Genomic DNA, 25,131 nt, shown 5'->3' with positions numbered 1-25,131 from the left:
TGCCAGTGTTCATTCGAGGTTATTCTACGTGCTCCCTTTCCTAGAACATGCTTAAAGGAATCCGTCACCGGGATTTGTGTTACCTGATTAAAGGCCGATACTAAACCATGTTCTTTTTTTCTAATTTGTGTCTAATAATAACAATAAATAACACCTCTGACCCCTTAAGGACCCATGATGTACATGTACGTCATGGGAGCCTGTGACTTAAAGGGATTCTCCGGCCAAGCTTTTTTTGAATGCAGCTCTACTGCCGGAAGTGTGTCTGAAGAGGAGGGGGGCACAGCCTGGAGAAGGATGCCCACTGCAGCTGACGTCACAGCACAGAATGGCGGCGATGGAATGCAGCCGTACTGTGACATCACACTTCCAGCGGCAGAGCTGCATTCGAAGTAAGCTTGGCTGGAAAACCCCTTTAAGGTACATGTACCTCATTGAGCCCAGTGGCTCTATGAAGCGAGCTTAGGAGCAAGCTTCATAGAGGGTAAGGACCTCACTGTCAGTGACGGCAGCAGCAATCGTGGAATTAACGTGTCAGTGACAGAAGAAGCTTCTGCCGCTGACCGATAGGAACTCCCGAACGCAGAGGTCTCCATCATTTTTCTCTGACTGCTGGAGGTAAAATACTTACCTCTGTGTGAAGTCCAATTGGCAATCGTCTCATAGAGTCTGCCTCAGACAGACTCTTTTAGAAGAGCGCAGATAACACTGATCAATGCAATGGCATAGCATTAACCTACCATAACCTGCTATGTGCCTGCACTTACACTCAGCTATACACACTGCTGCTATAATGTGCCTGCACTCACACTCAGCTATACACACTGCTGCTATAATGTGCCTGCACTTACACTCAGCTATACACACTGCTTTTATATTGTGCCTGCACTTACACTCAGCTATACACCCTGCTACTATAATGTGCCTGCACTTACACTCAGCTATACACACTGCTGCTATAATGTGCCTGCACTTACACTCAGCCATTTATACTGCTGTATTGAAAAGTTTCTGCCACTGTCCTCCTCTGTGATTCTCACTTCCTGATTGGTCCTTGCTGAACACACAACCCTTCCCCATTGCTGTCATGTGACCACACAGACCTCTGACAGCAGCCCTGCTTCTCTATTCTAGCCTGTTGTACTACGCTACTGCATTATGGGGATCTGCATCTACCTCCTGTATCTACAAACTGCTGCTGTGTTATCAGGATTATACAGTTACTATACATTATACACCACATGCTGCTATACCGTACAGTAACTTATATATCACATATCCAGCTGCTGTGTTATCAGGGTTATACAGTTACTATATATTATACACCACATGCTGATTGCTATACTGTACAGTAACTTATATATCACATATCCAGCTGCAGTATTATCAGGGTTATACAGTTACTATACATTATACACCACATGCTGCCATACTGTACAGTAACTTATATATCACATATCCTGCTGCTGTGTTATCAGGGTTATACAGTTACTATACATTATACACCACATGCTGCCATACTGTACAGTAACTTATATATCACATATCCAGCTGTTTCTAAATGTTTGTTTCATTTGTTTTACATGTTAAAATTATTATTTTTGGGGTGTGGAACCAATTGTCTGCATTTCAATAATTTCTTATGGGAAAATTTGCTTTGGTATAAGAGTGGATTTGGATTACAAGCACGGTCCCGGAACAAATTATGCTCGTAATCCAAGACAGCGCTGTACTAACTTACCTCTGTAATGTAATGTAATCAATCCCCCCCCCCGCCATCCTCTGGATTTTATAACCCGCCTGACCTCTCCAGCATGGTAACCTTTACTAAGATAACTTTATTTGATGTATCTTTATGACGTTGTAGACCTACACATTTTGCTTTCTTTCCAGTTTGGTTAGTGTATAAGCAATGTATAATCTCTGCCTACAATACACAGTTGTGTTACTATCGCCTGTTAACAATGCTGTAAGCCTCTCATCAATAAGTTATGAACAGTTGACTGTTCCCTCTTTTTGGAAAAATTCCTAAAAATGTTGCTGGACAAGTTTGGTAATTGGATGACATCATAGGGCTTGGTTAAGGTACGAGGCCGCAGACTGTATATTCTGTATCTTGTAATGTTTTCTTACTCAATAAGCCCGGTGAAAGCTTCGGGTCCCATAGTTTAGTCTGCACGCACCTGCCGAAAACAATCATTTACATTGACAACTCACCTTCTGATCCCATCGGCAAGATAAATGTTTGCCGAAATATAAGGTTGTTTGGTTTTGTGACGGAAACAATAACACGCTCATTATTCCTTCACAAAGCTAAGAAAGAACAAAGGGCTTTGTAATAGAAAGCTAAACCCATAAAGAAAGGCAATGTACACAACAGCAATAGAAGGATGGAGAGTTCCCCAGGGCAAACCACAGGAAGCAGAGATTTTCATAATGGATTTGTTTTTTTTTTTTGCTTTTGGCCAGGTTCACACTATGTATGACAGCGGCCGTTCTGTGACACGGACGTGTCCCTGAATGGCCGCTGTTAGTGAAGTCCATGCCAGCCGATACGGCAGTACTGAACAGATGAACTTAACCTCTTTTGATTTGGAATGCGGGCGCATTTGGGTGTGCCCGCATTCCAAATCACTATAGCAGACAATGTAAAGTGTGACCGGAGCCGCACTTAACATTGTCTGCACTGTCAGTTTTCTATGCGGCCGCATGGAATGCTGGACGGGGTGTATACAGTGTGTATACAGGGACATGTGTAGAATATGGTTGCAGTCACTAGATGTCTGAGGTTGGACAGTTTAGCCAAGCTCCTGTAATGTAGTGGGACAGTTAGTTTCCTCCATTTCTGGAGGGCACCTGACTGACTGGATGTGGAACCTCCATAGCTTGGTTCAGTGAAGTGACTAGGCTAGGAAAGGGTTAAAGAGGTATTCCAAGAAAATCAACTTTTCCCCTATCCACAGAATAGAGGGAAAGTAGGAGATTGCGGGTTACCTCTGTATCCCTCCCCCCCTCCCCCAACTGGGTGATCTCCGTATCGGGTCCCCCATTTCTTTGTTACAAATAGAGGCGAAGGTACAGCACGTGACAGCTCTATTTGTAATTAAGAAGCCATGGACCTGATATGGAGATTGGCGGGGGGTACAGAGGTCGTAACCCCAAGATCTCCTATTTTTCCCTCCCCCTCAACCCCCTGGTTGGTTTTTCCCTCCTCTCCTCATCAGTTGGAGTCAGCAGTGGCATAACGTGTGCTACCCCACCTTCTGGTTTATTCGGCACCATGTACCTGTTGATATTAACGTAGAAGTAAATGAGTAAACATTGCTGTGGCCCACCACCACCAAGCATCAAAAGTTACTGATTGTCATGTGTGTTATTCTGGCCGGTTGGGAGCGTACATGCAGTCTATAAAATACCAGACATCAAATCCCAGAAATCAGCTATGTTTAAAGGAAATCTGCCACTTTTTTATGCCGCCTTAAATGAGGGCAGCATAAACTAGTGACAGAAATGCTGAACAGATGGGTGTATTACCTACATCATTCTGTTCAGCCGTTCTCCTAATATGCAAGAGAATAGGATTTTTGTCCCACCCTCCAGCTTCTGACAGTTGACAGGTGACTGCCCATACACAGCATGGATATATAACTGCCAATCTTCATCTTGTGGGCGGAGTTTTCTGCTTCTCATGAATATTCAGGACTATTGAGCTCATGCACATAATGGAGAGGACTACTTATTGTCCATGTTATTCAGGAGGATACATCATTCTGTTCAGCTTCTCTGTCACTAGTTTATGCTACCCTTACATAGGTTTATGCAGCCCTGCTGGGGCGTAGCTAGGATTCACGGGGCCCCATAGCAAAACTTTTTAAGGGCCCCCCCTCCCCTACGCACAACACAATGCACTACGCATATATACGCATATATATATCTGCTTTACTGCTGGTGCACTGATAAAAACCCCTGCACATTTTCCTTTTTACTTGATTGCAGCAGCTGGAAAACAGAGGTCAGAGGTTATCAGAGCAGTGAAGCAGAGATCTCTGTCTTCTGCTTGTTAACCCTTTTTTGTGTTGCAGCATGTAAGTAAACATTGGGTCACTTACACACTGCAGTACATAAGGGGTTAAACACACGCTCTTACTTTCTCCCCTGGGGCCCCCCTACTGCACAGGCTTCATAGCAACTGCCTACCCTGCCTCTATGGTAGCTACACCACTGCAGCCCTGTTTGCAGTCTCTTTAAACATTGTAAGGGTTAAACCACTGAAGGAACACAACCCATCACTATGTATGTCCTGCTAAGGTGTCGCTTGTTATGGGTGATACTTTCTGTTATCATTTTGTAGGTCACAACAATGTTTATTGTTCAGTAAGAAACTGGGTAATAAGTTGCAAACATTGTTCTGGACTTATGTTTCTTTTTGCAATGTGTTCGGTGAAGCTTACATCTCTCAAAGGTCATTGACATCAGTCTTTTCCATAAAATCTTGGGGGGAGATTTATCATACATGGTATAAAGTGAAACTGGCTCAGTTGCCCCTCGCAACCAATCAGATTCCACCTTTCATTTTTAACAGATAAATCTCCCCCTTGGTGTTTATGTAACATCTCTCTTCAAGGTAGCGTTTTCATGGTGTTACGAACCTGTCCAGGACCTTGTGTCCCTGTGCACAACCATGCACTATGTATGCAATAAAATGGTCACCCCTCACCAATCTTCTGATCCTGACTGATGGTTCCATCTGACTAATCTCCACCTTCTGCATCCTACTACCAACCAGTGACTTCTCTAAGGACTGTGAGCCAGAGACTGAGCTATTTAAAGGGGTTGTTCGGAAAAATTCATATTTAGCAATGCTTTTGGAGCTTCGGGGGGACATGTCAGTAATGTATACTTACCTGTCCCATTTCCCTGCTGCTGCTGGTTGCTGGGCCGCCCACTCTCCGCTGCTGTCAGCGATTATATGCCACCACCACCAGAAATAGCATAGGCTCTGTGCTGACCAGCCATTTCCTATTTCCACTGATAGCCGGTGTCCCAGGAACTGGCAGCAGTAGGGAAGAGGGACAGGTAAGTATACATTACTGATATGTCCCCCACAGCACTGGCAGCATGGCTAAGTATCATTTTTTTCCCAGAGAGACCAGGGAAGGCGCAAGGACACTGGGGCACGTGGCGAGGAAAGTAAATCTTTTATTATTTGACACTAAAGGCAAGAGCTGCACGGACATCGCTAACGATGTCCGTGCAGCCCTTGCTGCCCAATAGTAATTGCTCAGTAAACGAGCAGATCGGCACTCATTTACTTCTTGTGATAGGCCCCCTAAACCAGTTCCATCACTTTTATATTACAATAGCTGCTTCTATATAACGATTTGTGTGTTTTTTCTATCATTTTATGCTTTGGTTTTCAGATTAGATTTAAGGTCACGCGTTTTGAATGTACAATTGTCAATTGGAAACAGAAAGATGAAATCCAATGGCCGTGCATTGTGTCAGGGAGCATTGAAGAGCAAAGAGTATGTTATTTGTCTAAAAGGGCAGGACAGCTGGTGTTCCCAGTGAGGAGAGAATTATCTGCTGAGGGGGGATATTTAATTGAACAGAGATTTCAGTGTGTGGTGACCTTGTAGAGTAGCGAAGAATGACTCGGAAAAGGTCACTATGAAACATAAGACTTGACAAGTTATTGGCTAAAACACAACAGGAGCTACACAATATTACTAGTATCCAGCAAATACAGGAGAGAGGAATACATCGCGACTGAAGGTTTTATTTCCGAGTAATAGAAATTATTTATTGCATTTAGTTTTTATATGTTTCATTTACATTTTAGTTATGTTGTACTTTATAGCTGTGATTGGACTTACTGTATATTCAGTGCAACCACCAAAACCAGTGACATCCTTCACCATGATATGACAGTGGATACTGACACTATAATGTTACCTGAGATTCCCATACAGGCCCTGGGAGTTGTAGTTTTGCAAGAGCAAAGGTTCCCCATCCCTGCTTTAACCCTTTCACGACCATGGGTCATTGATTCCTCAATGCCCAGGTCATTTTTGGACATCAGCTTATGGGATCATAATGATCCCATAAGCTGACATCCCTATGTCTGCCACCTCTCCTCTGTTTCCTGCCACTGTGACAGCGGCAGGGGAGAGAGGGTAGGGGGCGTGCGCTCTACCTTCCCTCCCTCCCCCCACGGCCTCCGTAGCCAGGAAACCGGAAGCCTGAGGCTTCACTTCGCAGAGCCCCGATGGACACCGGCAGAGAATTCTCCCTCTGTAGAGGGAGAATTCTCTGTCAGGAGCCCTATAGATGCTGCGGTCGAGCTGATCGCAGTATCTCTTGGGTTAACTCTCAGCACCGCAGCGTGGCTCCAGTGCTGAGAGTTGCGGTGGGTCCCCGGCTATCTCTAATACCCGGGACCTGCCAGGAATGACACAGGCGCCGCTTCTGCACCTGTGTTATCCTCGACTGGAAATTAGTGTCGTTGCAGCCTCAGGCATAGGCTGCAGCAATGTTAATTTATTGTGCAGCAGCGGAAGGGGGTTAAATCAAGAAATATAATTTTTTCTATACCACTCGTAACTTATAATTTGCAGACTTTCCAGCTACATATGTATGTTACACTCAAAATAAACCAAAGCTTTCCAGTCGTCAATAATAATGTCATAAACTAAAATATATTAAATATCCAGATGTATATACTGTGTGACGTAAGCCTTACAAGAATATGGAAAAGAAAAGGCCAATATTTCCTAACATAACTTCACCTTCCATTATATTCTTCTTTCTATTCACATAGGTCAGAAATAGGTTGAAGACTAAAGCTTTATTCCCAGGTTCTATGCACAGTCTGTATATATGGAAGGGGCACAGCCACACGGCAGTGTCAGTGGCATCATAACCATACAAGATGCACACCGTCTGTATATACCGATTGTGCATGGAACATGGGAATAAGGACTTAGGCAAAAAGTGGGGGGAAAAAACTGAAGGGGAAATTTATAGAAAGCTTTGTGCCTATTTTTAGGTAAATAATTGGATTATTCACCGATTTTTGGTCTAAGTTCTATTTATGAACCATTCAATGGGTGAATATTTTTTAGATGCAACTTTCTTTCAATCTGACACATTTGCGCCAAATTTACTGTTTACAATTTTTTAAAGAGTTGCAAAGACTGGTGCAGGCCTACATCTGGTCAGTATCGGGTGAATTTCTTTGTTCAATTTTTTGTGAATGTTCTATTTACAGATTCAGGAAACATTTGTTAAATTAGTCCTATGCGGCTGGGTTAAAAAATAGATGAATACTGTGTAGAAAAAATCGCATGTTTTAGACTTAATAGTAAATGTATATGTTCTGCGTATAGGACTACTATTTAACCCAGGAAAATCTTCTCAAAAGTCAGGAGTCGTCTTATACGGCGGGTGTCGTCTTATGGGACAGGTGCTGAAAAACTTTGGGACTGGACTGGAGAATTTGTGGTCACCACATACGGTGGGTGGAGCTCGAAAACGGCTGCATCACCGATGTATTGGGCGACCGTATGAAGGGCAAAGCAAGCTGCAGGCGTCTGGGGTATGGAAAAAAGAGATACAGTAGAATGGCGCTGTGCCCAGAAAAACACACCTCTTTCACCCGTCTGACCGCCCTTGTATCCTACCGCTATAACTACCCCCTTCTCTGCCTCTCAGATCTCGCTGCTGTCTGATGTTCTTTATTCATTTTTATTTGATGTGCGTTGGAAGAGGGATAGTCTTATACGGCAAGTACATCCCAAACTCTGTATTTTACCTGGAAAAGCTAGGGTTTGTTTTATATGCCCAGTCGTCTTAGACGCCAGAAAACACGGTAATATATATTGAGCATGTTAATTATTTGTATGCCCCTACTCATTATGGATGTTAATCTTGAGGCTATGTTCCCAGTAGGTAAAAATGACGTCCATTTTTCTTGGCCGGTCATCATTTAATGGCAAACAACGGCTGTTCTTTAAAAAAAAAGACCGTTATCTAAATTGTTTTTAAAATAACAGGCGCTTTTTGCTGTTAAATGACGTCCACCAATTAAAAAACAGCCGCCGTTTTGACAGTGTGTGAACATTTCTGTGTCCACAAGTCTCAGTCTTGCTTTGGGACTAATGAACAGGTGTCAGTTCGGTTCATCAGACCCACAGTCAGGCCCGGGCTTGCAGCCATCATACAGATGCAAAAACTGGTAAAAACACTGGTATAAAGGTACGATAACTGATGAATGAAGGTTAGTAAATTGTTAAGGATTAGAGATGAGCGAACTGGGTTCGGGTTCGATTCGATCCGAACCCAAACGTTCGGTATTTGATTAGCGGTGGCTGCTGAACTTGGATAAAGCTCTAAGGTTGTCTGGAAAACATGGATACAGCCAATGACTATATGAATGTTTTCCACATAGCCTTAGGGCTTTATCCAACTTCAGCAGCCACCGCTAATCAAATGCCGAACGTTCAGGTTCGGATCGACTCGAGCATGCTCCAGGTTCGCTCATCTCTATTAAGGATCAATTGAAAATCTCAAGTTAGTTCGATAGTTCCAAAGAAAGGTTTTTCCAGTACTTCCATTATATTCTTAAATTTGTGTTGATTTCTTAAAAGGTGTAAACAATTATTAGGGAACAATAAAAATCTGTAAATAACCAATTCCCTCATATAGCGTTCCAGAAAGAGAGATATCCAGTGTCTTCCACATAGAGAAGAACTATTTACATAGCAAAAAATTTATGGACATAAAACTTTGCTGAGAAAATCCGGGATGACAGCTGCAGAGACGGTGGAAAATGAAGTTATCTTGATGCGTGACGCTAGTTTGTTGATGAGCTTAACACGTGATTCAGTTTCTGCTCCACAAAAATAACAGCTTCAATAATAAATGCAAAGCCTAGTATGGAGACTATGCAGCAGCAGGTACGGCCCAGCTCTATGCACGGGGTGTGGGCCAGTCACCCCCTGGGTAACAATATCCCATCCCCTCAGTGGCCCTGATTCTAATAAAGGCACATCACAGAGAGGATGTTGTCCCATTGGGGCCGCCAGGCCCACCTCCAGTGCATAGAGTCAAGCCAGTGCACAACTAGAAAACAATGCGGGAACCTGGGAACCGCCGATAAGGTACTGAAAAAAAAAATCACGTTGTAGAGACGCCAAAAGTTTTGATCTGGCCGTGTCTGAGTGTTCACAACCGTACCAATCTGGAGAACGAGCCGGGAGAAGAGTTGGACTTATAATGGAGCGGGGAGAGGACGTGGTCCAGCACATCTTCTGCCTCATTCTCCCAATCAGTACGTGAACATGTGTGAACATTCAGACCCGGCCCGATCAAAACTTATGACACGTCAAAAGTTTTTTTAAGGAAAGTGACACTTTACCAGTTCTTTGTGTAGTACGTGAACCTAACATTACCTTCTCTTTATGAGTACCCATACTAAAAAATGTCAACATTACGTCTGATGGGCAACTTTACTAGACAAACTGTCAGAATAACGAAAAAACCCAATGCTGAGCAGGAGAAGGGAATAAAAAAGCCCAACACTAACCAGTAGCAGGAATACAACTTTCTATGAAGAATTGAAAGACTGTATGTAATGGATGTGTGACCACCACCAATTTAGTGCAATTACTGTGCCGTTCTCCAGTTTTCCCGATGGCCATACCTATACACACCTCAAATGACTAGGACAGATCTTTTCAGTTGAAGAGATGCAAGACAAAAAGAGAAAAAAATTAATGGAAACCTATCCTGAAACCTTAGCCTTAGCACTGTGTAAAGGTGTCCTTTGACTGGAATGTCTTGGCTCTGCGTGAGAATCCTTTCCATTCTTTGTGTCCTGCAGGTATTGCCAACCAGGTCTCAGCAGAGATGCCAGATAAAACACCAGAGGGTACAGAAACCACATCGCAGAATGAAGGTGAGTATTATGTTGCTGACGGAGAGAGGGCTTTCTGTTTCCCAGCTGTACTGCAATACAATATAGCAGCAAATCATTTCTGTACGGAATTTCCAACTTCATAATACTGAATACTAAAATGTTGTCTTCAGGCTAATTACTATTAAAAATGATATTGCAATTTCAAGTACACTAGACATATGGAAATACTTTACATAGCTTAGCATACTTATACAAAATGTGTATGGATTGGTTGACCTTTTGGTTTTAAGTTCAACCTTTTTCTTAAAGGGGTTTATTTGCCTTGAGGAATCAGCTTGGCATCGCTGCCTCCCGCTCTTTCAGGCTTGGTGGGGAGTGATGCCGAGCTGAAGCAGCTATACATCTCCTACAGAGATCACAGATGACTCCAGGTATAGTCCACAAGCCCTAGAGCCGTCTATGATCCGAACTGGAGACATTATGTATAGAGATGAGCAAACCGGGTTCGGGTTCGAGTCCATCCGAACCCGAACAATCGGCATTTGATTAGCGGTGGCTGCTGAAGTTAAATAAAGCCCTAAGGCTATGTGGAAAACATGGATATAGTCTGTATAGGAACATTGGCTGTATCCATGTTTTCCAGACAACCTTAGAGCTTTATCCAAGTTCAGCAGCCACCGCTAATTAAATGCCGAACGTTCGGGTTTAGATGGACTCAAACCTGAACCCGATTCTCTCATCTCTAATTATGTATTAAAAAATGTTAGATTGCCACAGCATAACTCGAGTAGTGTGAAAAAACTTTTTTATTCCATCAACACATTTCCAAAAATGCACCACTGCCTGCACCCAGTGCTTCGGGCATAAATTTGGTGGAGCTGATTCTCTGGAGTTTTTTGGCTACTAAAAAATGTTGAGCTGGTGAATTTACCCCTTTAAGACATCATAGCACTGTACAGTAGAACTGCCAATCTCCAGATTCATACATGCACAAACAGGTATAGAAGTTCCATGCAACCTTCAAGTCCAGATGATACAGAGCCATAATTTGGGTGTATATATAGGTGTCTATATATTCATAAAGCAGGTAGGATACAGAGAACGGCCAACACCAATTTACGTTAGTGCACTTTTTCAAGGACACCTCGTAAAGGTGCACCAGCACATGATTGCATTGGCCAATCACTATGAACATATCTGCTTCATGAATGAAGATGATTAGTCTTATTGCTGAGTGCCACAGAGTTTTTCTTCTTTATGGACTTTACAACACTATGTATGCCGTTCCTATTGAGCACCACCATATCTTAGGACCACTAATTGCCCGGTGACATGTTTTGGAGCAGATGTCATTCTTTTGTAAACATGATCCCCAGCCATGGAGCAAAATTTTGTTTTACCCCTCTAAGGCTATGTTCACACTACGTAAAAGTACAGCCGTACTTTGTACGGTGTGGAGCACTGCCTTTACTGCTATGGGATCCCGGCCAGAGCGTATACACATACTATACGCTCCGGCCGGGATCCAATACGGCGACGCAAAGAACTGACAGGTCAGTTTTCTGCGGCCGCAATTCAAAAGAGCCGGCGCGTGACAGGAAGCTCCCGGCATGCAGAGCGGCAGGAAGAGCTCCTATGAGCCCGCCGCTCTGTAAATACACAATGATCTCGTGAGATCGCTGTGTATATCTGTCCTAATTAAACCTATTAGTTTTCTCATGAAGATACAGACTGCATTTGCAGTCTGTATCTTATACTCTACCTAATCCTGTATAGCGGTGCAGTATTCCCGAGCACCGCCACCTTCATGACGTCAGTTGCGTTCCACCGCTGGAACGCACCACTGGAACACAAGTGACGTCATCAAGATGGCGTTGCCCAGCAATACTTCACCGCTATACAGGATTGGGTACAATATAAGATACAGACTGCAAAGGAATAGACTTAGGGAGAGAGAAACTTTTATTATAAGGACAGTTAATTTCAGGTGATTGGTTCTCTTTAAGTACCGGCTGGAATGATCTTTGCAAAGAACGTCCGTTCCGTGACCCGGCCTGGTCACGGAATGGCCGGTCTCTCACGTAGTGTGAACATAGCCTAAGGCTGGGTTCACATTGTATTGTTATTGTTGCTTTTTTGTTTTGATGAACTAAAAAAAATCACACACACAGTAAATTCCACAACCGCCTGCAGATGAAGTGTATAACATGGGCTATCCTGTTACAATAACACCTGTAAAGGGATAGGATGGACTGGAGTTAACGGGCTGGAAGCAGGGAAAATGGGCACATGTAAGGGTCTTATTAGATCAACCGATTTTTATTTTTCTTCGATTAATGATAAACGATTGCGAATGAGCGCTTTTACAATCGACCTGAAATCATCCACCGTAATACACGGAACAATAGTCGTTAGTTATGATCGTTATTACGATCTTTTTGGTCGTTCGTATACTCTAGTATTCTGAGTGTATGGACAATCATAATAACAAACGATCTGTACAAGTGGGGCACTCACTGTAAGGCTGGGTTCACACTACATATATTTCAGTCAGTATTGTGGTCCTCATATTGCAACCAAAACCAGGAGTGGATTAAAAACACAGAAAGGCTCTGTTCACACAATGTTGAAATTGAGTGGATGGCTGCCATTTAATGGCAAATATTTGCTGTTATTTTACAACAACGGCTGTTATATTGAAATAATGGCAGTTATTTACTGTTATATGGCGGCCATCCACTCAATTTCACCATTGTGTGAACAGATCCTTTCTGTGTTTTTAATCCACTCCTGGTTTTGGTTGCAATATGAGGACCACAATACTGACTGAAATATACGTAGTGTGAACCCAGCCTAATACTGTGTGGACATACTGCGATGGCTGTTACACTATGCTGCAAAACGTCAAGGTATAAGGTACAAGCGTAACAGCGGCTGCTGGTTATTATGGCTTTCTATACCGTAGATTTCAGAGATGTGATAACTGATCATGAATATGTTTTGTCTTGTAAACACAAAAAGCCTCCAGCCATCCATCCTGCCAGTTGTCTCTTATTTCCCGGCATGGAACCAGCGTCGGATTTTACCTCCATCCATTGCGCAATCACCTTGCTGGGGGCTGGCACTTTAGTTTTGACTGCAAATCATCTCTATTATACAGCTGTAAATATTTTTAACTCTTTCACTTCTCTTTCCCTTTGCCATTCATAAGCCCTTTCAGATCAGTTTGTACTTTATTCCTCTGCCATTGTATAAATGGCCGTCCTGGGTAAGGCAACGTCTAACTCTGACATTTTATACTAGTTTTCTTCCCTTTTTTTACTTTTTTTTTGCCATGACTAAATGACATCACTGTGCTGGAAGTGCAGAAAGGCAAAGTCATCCCGGCAATAACTGAGCCGTGAAACTTTCCATTTCAGGCTAATAATTTGTACGGCGTATTCTTTTAAAGGAGAAGTCTGGTGTTGGACATTGTTTTTCAAAAGACCTGAGGAGGTGGGTGCATGTTGTTATGTTCAGCGACCTCCTCCCTCCCTGTTCCAGCGATGGGGTCCGCTGTCTTTGCTCTGGTTCCTGGTCCCACGGCCACTTCCTGGTCTTAGTGGGGACCTGGGTCGTGACTTTTCAGCCCCGCTCAGCCAGTCAGCGGCTAAAACATACTAAACTAAACTAAACATACTAAACAAACCTCCCAAAATCTGCATATACATGGATCTGCTAGATCGGTGCTCGTTTACTGGGCCTGTTACATGGCCCAATAATCGTTTAACAAGGGCTGCATGGACACCGTTACCAATGTCCTTGCAGCCCTTGCTTTAAACGGCATATATTACCTATCCATGGTCCAGGGCTCCTCTTGCAGTCTGCTTCTCCCCAGGTCCTGTGCGCTCCAGCTTGTTTTAGCTGACAGGCCGCTCAGCCAATTGCTGGCCTTGGCGGTCCCACCAGTGATTGGCTAAGCGGCCTGTCAGATGAGACAGGCCGCTCTGAAGCTGCAGCGTGCAGGACCAGGGGAAAAGTGGACCGCAAGAGGAGCCCTGGGCCATGGATAGGTAATGTATGCACTTTGCAAATCGTCAGCTGCCGGCCGCACATCGGTGCCTGACAATTATAGGCCTAAACCTATATCAACGATCAGCTGTTGATCGTTGTAATCTGCTAATTGTTGTGTTTATTACAAGGAACGATAATCGTCCGAATAGGGCCGATTATCATTCTGTGTAATAGTACCCTCAGTGTCTATGGGAGTGCCAAAGATGTGGTTAGACCCTCGCACTCTGACATCCTGTGGGTAGTGGATAAATGTCCATGGATACAAACTTATCCACCAAAGAGAAAAAAAAATGAAATGCTAGCTGGTCTAACTCACCAAGTCCCCCTGAGTATTTTGAGCCGTCTCCTTTCTTTCTGAGCCGTCTCCTGTCTGAGTTACACGACTTTCTAAAACCTAATCTATATCCAAGATGCATCTCCCTGATTGGTCCATTTACGTACTCGCCCCCTTAGCTTTCCTTCCTGCCCACTGCTGTCATAACTATTGCACAGTAAACACAGGACTGGTTTTTTCATTGGTTTTGCATCATATTATCGCAATATGTATTCCATACTAGCAGATGATGGAGCAGAGCTGATGCGCACATGGTGTAGCTATGTGTTGCATAACGGGCATCTGCATAATGGGGGGTGAGGGGTGTAGTGTAGGTTTAGATCTGTGCTTGCTGACTGTGAATGAAATCATTCTAGTTCCATCCCGACTCTAGGAACATTCATAACACTTACAATATACAGAGCTGTGACACAAAGACAGGTACATATGCTTTCATTCACTGACAGCAAGCAGAGATACAACTATAACGTTTCATATTACAGAAACCTAGGCTCAGGGACACATGTAAGTCTATAGAAGCAGCACAGGTGCATGGAGATGATGCAAATAATATCTCCAAGTCAATAGACATCTAACCTGACCCCCAGAGAGGAGATCACGTGTCCTGTGACTACAAAGGGAGGGGGAAAGAGAGAGCTGAGCATGGTCAGAGTGGACCAAAAGTAAAGGATTTTAGACATCCAGAGTGGATAAGAATGAGAAAAAAAAACAAGGAAAGGGTTAGGTTATATAGGTTATACATGTATATTAGACATAGGGTGGTGTTGGGAAAGGGGGTTGTCTAGAATATTGTTTACCCGGATAACTCCTTTAAAGTAAATTTTCAAACTCACTATTCATTCTTCTTTTTTTTTCTTTTCAAATTAAATTAATTGAAAAACTTAGAAATGGAGGAGGGTTTAAGCTACCGCACCCTGACACTGGGTTGTGAGGTTTGTCATGATTTAGAATAGTTACAACTACGGAGACATGTTTTTTGAAACTTGTGTATGGCCCAATAAGATAACTATGAACAATAAAGGGAAGCTATGTTTTTATTCTAGAATATAATGTCCAATGCATTTTTCTAGACAGTAAATCATCAGATTTCATATAATGTAATATCCTAGTTTTGATCTCTGCAAAGATCCCGCTGAGCTATTCTGTACAAATGTTTGCTCTGATCTTCAATCGAAAGTTTAAAAATGTTATTCTCAGACTCCTGCCGAGAGTTGACTTCCACAAAGCATTGTTCAGACACATTTCCCACCTCTCTCTGCTTCCAAATTAAATCCTAATGGGCGTTTCAGAAACTAAAAACATTTTTGGCAGATGTATTTATCTTGTATCAGTGCTAAGAAGTCATCCAAAGTAAAGCAGCTTCTCATTCTGCACCGAGAGTATGAAGGTCCCGAAAACTGAGTTCACCAATGGATTGAAGACCAACATGAAACAGTTCGATGAGCGAAGCAGCCGGAAATTTTTTTTGGAAATTTTCAGTCAAACTCGTTAAGAATTACATTAAAACAGAAAAAAACTATAGTAGCTACAATACTGGGACTATTAGAGAAGGGCGAATTTGGTAAAGCATGTTGTTGTAAAAGTGTCAAAACTCGGAAAATTACAATTTAAAAAAATCAACCATCCAGTCACTCATCCAATGTCCGCCATTCCTCTACTATATCGCTCTGTTAGTCTCTCCTCTCTGCCCCTATATCGCTCTGTTAGTCTCTCCTCTCTGTCCCTATATGACTCTGTTAGTCTCTCCTCTCTGTCCCTATATCACTCTGTTAGTCTCTCCTCTCTGTCCCTATATCGCTCTGTTAGTCTCTCCTCTCTGTCCCTATATCACTCTGTTAGTTTCTCCTCTCTGTCCCTATATCACTCTGTTAGTCTCTCCTCTCTGTCCCTATATCGCTCTGTTAGTCTCTCCCTGTTCTGCTGTAACTGCCTGTTCTCATCCTGCTCTCTCCTCCACACACAGCCGACTGGCCGCCTCCATTACCGCACCGCCTTATATAGAGGGGGAGGTGCTGACATCACAGAGGGGCCTGCAGCTGATTGGACGGGTGCTAGAGATTATGGTTAATCCCTTTCTCCCGCCCAGTGATGCTCCAGACAGCATATGCAGACACCATTTTGTTTTTTTGCAAATTTCCTTAATGAATCAGCAGGAATTCACTTTGCAGAACACAGCAAATTGACAGCGCAATGTTGGGTGAGGCTCCAGTAGAAAAAGTTTGAGAAGCACTGCTTTAAACTATGAAATCCGAAGAAATCCGAAATCCGGTGGGACCGAACTTTAAAAAAAAATCCGGAAGTCCGGTCGGAACGAACTTTTGAAAAGTTCGCTCATCTCTAGTCATCAGACATGCCAAAGGTTAATCGATCGTGTGTCGTTTTCCATATCCTTTTTTTATCTGCTTAATTGATGCCTCCAGCTAAGAAATATTGCTTTTCAGTATATTATGCAGTATGTCGTAATCCGGCAATTATCCAACGTTTTCCGAAAACGTTCTACGGTATTTCAATTTTTAAGTCCATTCATTTTTGATTCTTAAAGGATATTATTAGCTTCATCAGCTAAACTGAACAGTCCAATAATGTCAGGTTCCATCGTACGAGAAACTGATGAAAAAATAGTTCCAGGTATTTTCTTAAAAGGGTTGTCTGGGGATGACATTAACAAGAAAGGTCTTACTGAGACATGCCCACCAATTCCGATCCCCCACTGCTGCTCCAATGACTTCTGGTCCCTGGTGCTTCACACTTCTTCTTGCCTCTGGCGGCATACTCCCCCAGCAGGAAATCCTCAACCAGCCAATCACTGGAGGCATGGCTGAATCTTGTTAGAATGGTTCTGCAGCAGCTCTGTGCAGGGAAGAGGCAGAAGTGCAGTGGGATGGGGATGAGCAGGGTGGGAGGGCTGTGATAAACAACTGAGAGAAGACAATGCATTCTGGGAATTATAGTACTTAGCAATTGCTCAACCAGGATAATCTGACCTAGTGAGGAATAGAAGAAATTCTGCCAGGGCCGTTCCTAATTTTAAAGAGGGTGGGGAGGGGGGACGGAGAGGCGGTGCAAGGTTGGGGCATACACACTCTAGGCCAGTGCTTCTCAAACTGTGAGGCGGGCCTTACCAGTGAGGCGCCCCCTAGTTGTTGGTGAGGCCCAGCTGGGGAGCCAGTTTTCACAAAAGTAACTATTATCTGCACAGTCCTTCAAAATCTCAATTTTAGCAACATTATTAATTTATTTTATACTTCCTTTATTAGTATATAGAGCTTGGGAGACGGGTAAAAGGCGGCCCTAGCATTATTTTCAGCTTTTAAATGGACTTCCACCACAGATGGTGAGGCCCCAGCATCCTCTTGGTCACTCTGGTGAGGCCCAGGCATTGCCTTAGTCTGTTGGGTGAGGCTCCAGTAGAAATAGTTTACGAAGCACTGCTCTAGGCCAATCCAATTTTTTACAGGGCTGCAATTTTAAAAGCAGTTTTTTAGAACAATAACTGCATCACCTGCCGAACGGACCTCAGGACAGATCTTGGATTAAAATCAGCTATCCGAAGGTACAAGCGGTTAGGGGGGACAGATTCACTTTAATACATATATATATATGTAAAATTTTAATCGTATAACAAACGTAATAGATGCCAATAAACAGTAAGAAAAAAAACTAATGTAAATATAATCATTATAATTTTGAATCTATGGCTGTATCTTTTTTTGGGGGGGGAGTTTTTGAGTGACACATTCCCACCCCAGCACTTCATTATACAGACGGACGGATAGGTAAAGATTCAGAATGCTGAACGGTCTGACATACATTGTAAAGAAAAGAGCCAAGTGAGGAAATTCCACCTTGGAGTGATCTCCCCTTTCGGAGACCTTGAGATGGTGAATAGTGTAGGAATGGCTTATTCATGTAGCGTCTGGATGGAGTTTCATTCATTGTGTATGGGAAAGTTTTCTTAGCGGAGAGTCCCAGTGCCGCACAATAAGGTTTAGTGTTAGAATTACAAATTAAACTTCAAATCTGCCATGATTTTATATTGCCAATTGTGGTAGTTATCAGAATTGTTCATGTTATTATTATTATATATGTCTACATGACATTACTCTAAAGACCACATATACAGTAAAATATATAATCTAAATAAATAAATAAATAAATACATTATCCGTTATGAAGTTATTGAATAAAATAACAATGCATTAACAGAACCAAATTTATTTTGCCAATTGTTACATTGTATCTGGAAGCAGGTAGCAATAAAATCACATTTTATTATTATTAAAGCTAAAAGATATATATATATATATATATATATATATATATATATATAAAAAAAAAAACACAATAAAAAAATCATATCACCTAAGTGAAGATGAGTTGTAACCTGATTACAGCAGAGAACAAAAACATAGATAACTGGGCGAGGTCTCCTCCTTAATGGCTGTACAATTTACCAGAATGTAACCTGTAGGGTAGATGTATGTGTAATTACATCATGTATATATATATATATATATATATAAAATTTTATTTATTTATATACCTGGGTCAAAAAGGCAAAAGGGAAGGAACATCAAAAATGTAAGACCAAGTGCACATTGTGAATAGTATCCTGACTGTAGCAATGAAGTACATAACAAGGAAAAGGGGTGTAAAGTAGGTCTAGAAGTAAACGGACAGAGGTATACAGAAAGATCTATCAAATCAACTGGTGCAAGAAAGTGCCAGAGATTTGTAATTTACTTTGACTAAAAAAAAATCTCAAGTCTTCCAGTTCTTATCATCTGCTGCATGTCCTGCGGGAAGTGGTGTAGTATTCTTTTCAGTCCAACACAGTGCTTTCTGCTGCCACCTCTGTCCACGTCAGGAACTGTCCAGAGCAGCAGCAAATCCTCGTAGAAAACCTCTCCTGCTCTCCAGACTGAATAGAATACACCACTTCCTGCAGGGCATACAGCAGCTGATAAGTACTGAAATACCTGATTTTTTATTTTTATTTGTAGAAGTAATTTACCAATCTCTGGCACCAGTTTACTTATTTTTTTTTTTTTACTGAACCACCCCTTTAAAGCGACTCTGTACCCACAATATGGCCCCCCACAAACCGCTTGTACCTTCGAAGATCTGTCCTACAGTCCGTTCGGCAGGTGATGCAGTTATTGTCCTAAAAAAACAACTTGTAAACTTGTAGCCCGTGCCAAACAGGAGTATCTGTGCCCTAACTTTGCACCACCCCTCTGTCCCTCCTCCCCACCCTCTTCATCATTAGGAATGCTCCAGACAGATTGCCTCCTGTTCACCACCTGTATAAGCCTGGCACAGGGGCTAAATCGATAAGACACCTGTGCAATGTTCAGCATGGAGAAAATGTTTCAGTGACATTCCTAATGATGAAGAGGGTGGGGGGAGGGGGGAGGGGTGGTGCAAAGTTAGGGCACAGATACTCCCATTTGGCTCGGGCTTAAAGTTTAAATATTGTTTTTATGACAATAACTGCATCACCTGCCGAACGGACCCCAGGACAGATCTTGGAGTAAAAGCAGCTATCCGAAGGTACAAGTGGTTTGGGGGGGGGGACAGATTGTGGGTACAGAGTCACTTTAAGTTAACAAATAAAGGATGGACATTTTACCTGACCATATGTAGGAGACTGAACAGGATTTCTATTGTGGCTAAGGTGAAAAATGAAGAAGATAATACACACGCACGTGCATATGTCCCTTAACATCTCCATTGTCTATGTATCTGACGCATAGGAATTCGTCATAAGAACCGGATTAGAATCAAAGGGGGAGATTTATCAACACTGGTGTATTCGTACTCCAGTCCTAAACAAAGCTCCTCCCCCTTTCACCCCGGCCAAATTACTAAGAGGTGTACACCTCTTAGTAAGGCTGGGTTCACACTGTGTTTTTCCAATCTCTAAACTGATATGTGGAAGTCAATGGAGAAACAGATCAAAATGGATGCACCCAAATGCATAAAATGGATGAAAAAAACGCATTGCAAAAATGCAGTGTGAACCCAGGCTGAAGGTGTAGATTTGCATCACGATTTACGTCTGCAATCTGGTATCATGATAAATACAGCTGGGGGATGCCAGGAAGAAGGCAACATTGATAAATCCCCCCTCATAGAGTTCAATTTTTTTTTGTAAATTATTGAAGAAAACAGGGGGATAGGGGCAGTGGCGGAACTACCATGGAGGCAGACCACGCAACTGCTATGGGGCCCCCCTGCCAAAGCTTGGCAGGGCCAAGTGAGTTCACTTTTTTGCTATGGGGCCCTATGAATCCTAGTTACGCTCCAGATAGGGGGATGGCCACTTTATAGTACTGTAGTAGTAAGATTATCATGATCATAGATCATTACATGACATAATCTTATTACTTCAGTGCTTGGAAAAAGATTGCTATAACATGACCAACCCCTTTACCTGCTTTGAATTTAGTGCCACTTTAGACCATTGAGCATAGTTAGTTAGTAGCTTTGTTGAGTCACATGTCCACCACCAAAATGCCGTGTTTAAGTTATACTCCTGCCATGTGAACGAAACGATTAAAGAAACCATTGTCCTATAAGTAGCGGCAAAGCAAATACTTAAGATCTGGTCTTTTGAGGGCACCGAAGGAAATGGCTGAGAAACCTTCTTCCTTATATAATAGAGAAGATCTAAGAGCCCTCCAGAAGGGTGTGGTGTGTGCACGGCCAGAACAGCACGTCCTGCAAAAACTGCTGGATTAAGCCACAATTCAAAGACGGTTTCATTAGTAAAAATTCTGCAATATTTCTTCATTGTTATCCGGAATAAAAGTTAAATATCTTCTAAACATTTATTTCTTCTTAACTACAAAGATGGATTTCTATGGGGATTCATGACTAAAATATATATATTGTCCATATACCGGGGCTAAATAGCATCGATTCGTCTTCCATGTGACAAATCTTTCTCAAGTGACTGGACCATTAGGTGCATCGCGTTTTTTTTTACATTAGCAGATCAGCGCCGCTGCCGGGATCCTGGTGACACAGTCCTTTTTTTAAATGGCACTCGGTTCCCGTGCTCGGTGCCGGTCTTTGGCCATGCACCGGCCTGCTGCTGAGCGTCACTGAGGGGAGGGGATATTGTCACACTGGAGTTAGCGGGACTGCCTCCAGTGCATAGAGTCAGGCTGATGCACGGCCAAAGACCGGCACCGAGCATGGGTACCGGGTCTCACTGGTGCTGACCTGCTAATTTAAAAAAAAAACACAATGTACCTAATGGTTTATTAACTTTAAGGCCGGGTTCACACGCTGTAAGGTGGCGGCCGTTCTGTGACACGGCCGATGTCTGTGAAGTTCAACCCGGCTCGTACTTCAAGAACTTAATTTCTTTTTACTTGGTATGCGGGCACATCTGGGTGTGCCTGTGTTCCAATTAACCATTGCAGACAATGTAAAGTCCGGCCAGAGCCGCACTTTACATTGTCTGCACTTTTAACTTCAATAAATAGCGGCCAGACAAAATTGACATGTCAGTTTTGAGTGCGGCTGCATAGAATCCTGGCTGGCGTGTATACAGAGCGTATACACTCCAGCCGGGATTCTATAGAACACAATGTCATTAGACATTTTCAATAAATAGCGGCCGGTGTTGCAAACTGCCACAACAGACTTATTTATTGAAAAAATATGTTACATATTTTTTTAAATATATATATATATATCTATATTTTTTTTAAACTGTATATTTCATACGATTTCTATTTGTTAACGAGTAGAAGCTTGTGAACGGATTGACTGGATTTAAGTAGCGTTTCATGTATATTGTCCATTTACTTAGATACTCTCCTTGATTTACTCAGATAGTCGTTTTTTTTCACGGCCGGGGTAATTATCCGAGTCTCTTCTTTTTCATGTGCAGGTGGCGGCTCTTCTACAGCCAACATTTTTTTGATTGATAACAAAGTGTTATCATCCCGGTGAGCTAATGTGCTTCTCAGAAGTCAACAAACAGCTCCAAGACATACTGACATCATCTCAGACTCGGTAATTTGATCGTTTTATGGCAGGTGGTTAAAATATTATTTACAGGTTCTGTAGAGCATGTACAAACAATGACGGGGAAAAAAAAAAAAACTAGCTCCACTCTCTGTAGCCGAGCCACCTTTTTAGCAGTGAAGCAAAGTCAACAAGGAAGTCTGCGGAGATTTCTTCCCTGGAGAAACTCGCATCAATATTGGCTGTTTACATTGTGTGATACGAATCTGTTGACACCTTTTGACTTCTACGAAAGAAACCGGCTCTGATTAAATAGATTTTTAGCTGGCAGGCAAAATATCAGATTTTTAAGAACAGGAATTTCCCCATTCTCTCCTAGAAAGTTTGTGCAGCTTGAGACCCTTCGAGGTGACCTTTGTGGTGTAGTTTGCGTTATGTTTGGAGAAAGTCCTCAATTAGCTAATAATTGGTCATTTAAGACTTACAGAAACTGTAGAGAGCGGACAAACCGTGTCTATGAGGGTCACCATCTCATATGGTCAATAGGGCAGTAGAAGAAAACTGTGGTTTAAAGGGAATCTGTGAGCTCCATACCAGGTACAGATCCATAAACACAGGCAGAGAGGTGATAGGGAAGTAAACAAATTGTCTTTGTCTTTTCTGGTGGCCATTTAAAGAGTTATAAAATTAAATTTTTTCTTGAAAGATGAAGTCATGCTGAGCCACAACATGCATAACTTTTCCCTCCCCCACCCTCATTGTCTTGACTGAGTAACATACATGGCTGAGCCTCCAGCTCAGGGATATAGGGGAAGGAGGCATGCATGCTGTGGCTCAGCATTAATTCTGTTACTTCCAAGGAAAAATGCTACCTGTGCTAGACATTGAGCGTGATGGAGCGGGTCAAGCCCCTGTTCCATGGGGCAACAGAGAGGAGCAAACGAGCGCTGTCAGTGCTCGTTTGCTCCTCATTCCCCGCTCCCTGCCGCTGCTATTCCATCTGCAGCAAGGGGGTAAGTACAGGAGGGGCCGCGGGGAGCTGCAGGAGGGCTGCCCGGGTGTTCGCTAGATCGTCAGGACAGCCCATAGAGGATAATGGTGGTCTGCAGGAGGGGATGTCTTTTGGATGGCCCATACAAGAGAATGTCACTATCGTTGTTGGTTGCAGGGCTTTGAAGTCTACTCCGCTCTGTGTCGCTCCTCCCCAGGTGCTGGGAGAAGATGGATCCAGTCCTAGGAAACTGGGAGAAGTCCTTTTTTTAACCTGATGGCAGTTAAAAAAAAAAGGTCCACGGCACTGGCATCCCTGCAGCGGCGATCTGTTCATGTAAAAAACACAAAGCGCCGTCCCTAGTGGTACATTCACTTTAAGGCTATGTTCACACTACGTAAGAGACTGGCCATTCCATGCAGCACCGGCTGGATGATCTTCAGGGCCACAGAGTTCTGATGCAGGCGCATCCATGCGCACCCACATCAGAACTCCCCGCTGCACACACTGGAGCGTGCGGCCGTGTTTTGTGTGCACTGACAGGTTCTCTGTGGCCACTATTCAATGAATAGCGGCCGCAGAAAACTGACATGTCAGTTGTTTGCGGCGCCACTAGAGATCCCGGACGGCGCGTATACTATGTGTACATGATTCGGCCGGGATTCCATAGACGGCAAGATAACGTATATTTTCGAAATAATCACGGCCGTTGTTTCAATCTGCAACAACGGCCGTACTTTTACGAAAATATACGTTGTGTGAACATAGCCTAAGGTTGGATTTATCCATGCCTATCCCTGACTGGCTTCAAAGCCCATGAATGTTAGTTTAACCACATGCTGATTCCACAGTAATATAAAATTGTCTTTTTTTGCCGCCTACGTTTTTTTTTTTTTTGCCACTAAGACAGACAGCTGACTGCGGAGTCTGCATTTCAGAAGACCGGTATTTATAATGGCTTTAGTTGGGAGCTAGGTACATAGTAGGCGAGAAATAAATAGATGTTTATGATGATGTATTCCTTTTTCCATGCAGAAATCTTAATCCAATAATTTTGGTGATTGCTATATGTACACATGGGGCAAATCATGCAAGGTAACATCAGTTTAGTAATATGTCAAAAAACACATTCACGTTTTCTGTAGCAGGATAAGAAGTTCGAGCAATGTCAAGTTTAGATTCCGCCTAATCTTTTTTTTTTTATTTATCTTCAGTTTATCAAGTACAAGAGCAGGGACTCCTATCAAAGAAAGGAGACCCTGCTCCTGTTTACTGAAGGTTGAGGCAGCAGTACCTGGTGGTCAGGAGTCCCTAAACTTAAAGGGACGGTGTCTTCAGAAAATGACCTCTTGTTTAAATCAAGTTTTTTACCTTAAAGTAAAGAATAGTCTTTTAGGCGGCACATCTGTGTCAAGGGTGGTGCTCGTAGTAAGAACAAATTCCCATAGCATTATAGAAGTTCATTTTCAGCACTCACCATTTCATGCGTCAAGAAATTTTATTGCAGAAAAAAATTCATCAAAAATATACAACGTCAACAGGACGTTTCGGCGTCAAGCCTTCCTCAACTGTCTCAGTGCAGTGCTCTGAACAGTACCCCGGTGCTCCAAGCGGTTTTATCAGACCGAGGAGTAGTGCACAGGAATGGCGCTGAGGATTAAAGAGACTTACCTTCATCCTTGGCGCCTCCTGCGCAACGTGGAGCTTCCTCTAACCTGTTAACAGTTCCCCTTTAAACTTTTTTCTTTTTAATTTTGGGTTAATTTTTTTTAAAATTTCTGCCGGAAGCGCATTGGCCAGATGAAGCTGTTAATTTGGCAGCCGACAGGGGCCGGGGGGAAACTTAATACA

General features: G+C 42.8%; 1 protein-coding gene across 3 annotated transcripts in view; it reads left to right on the top strand.

Annotated features, from left to right (window-relative positions):
* PLEKHG1 (pleckstrin homology and RhoGEF domain containing G1) overlaps positions 1–25,131 on the top strand; it is a 158,530-nt gene that overhangs the window by 40,166 nt on the left and 93,233 nt on the right. For 2 of the 3 annotated variants that reach the window (XM_069954489.1, XM_069954490.1), the window contains one exon: positions 9,884–9,958. The exons of the other annotated variant lie outside the window; for it this stretch is intronic. In XM_069954489.1, coding sequence (XP_069810590.1) covers positions 9,910–9,958 — 49 coding nt within the window. In that variant the 5' untranslated portion in view covers positions 9,884–9,909. The remainder of the gene's footprint in view (positions 1–9,883; positions 9,959–25,131) is intronic. 3 annotated transcript variants of the gene reach the window in all.

This window comes from Dendropsophus ebraccatus, chromosome 15, assembly GCF_027789765.1.
Source record: "Dendropsophus ebraccatus isolate aDenEbr1 chromosome 15, aDenEbr1.pat, whole genome shotgun sequence".
NCBI classification, from domain to species: Eukaryota; Metazoa; Chordata; class Amphibia; order Anura; family Hylidae; genus Dendropsophus; species Dendropsophus ebraccatus.
This window is presented reverse-complemented; position numbering and strand designations above follow the sequence as displayed.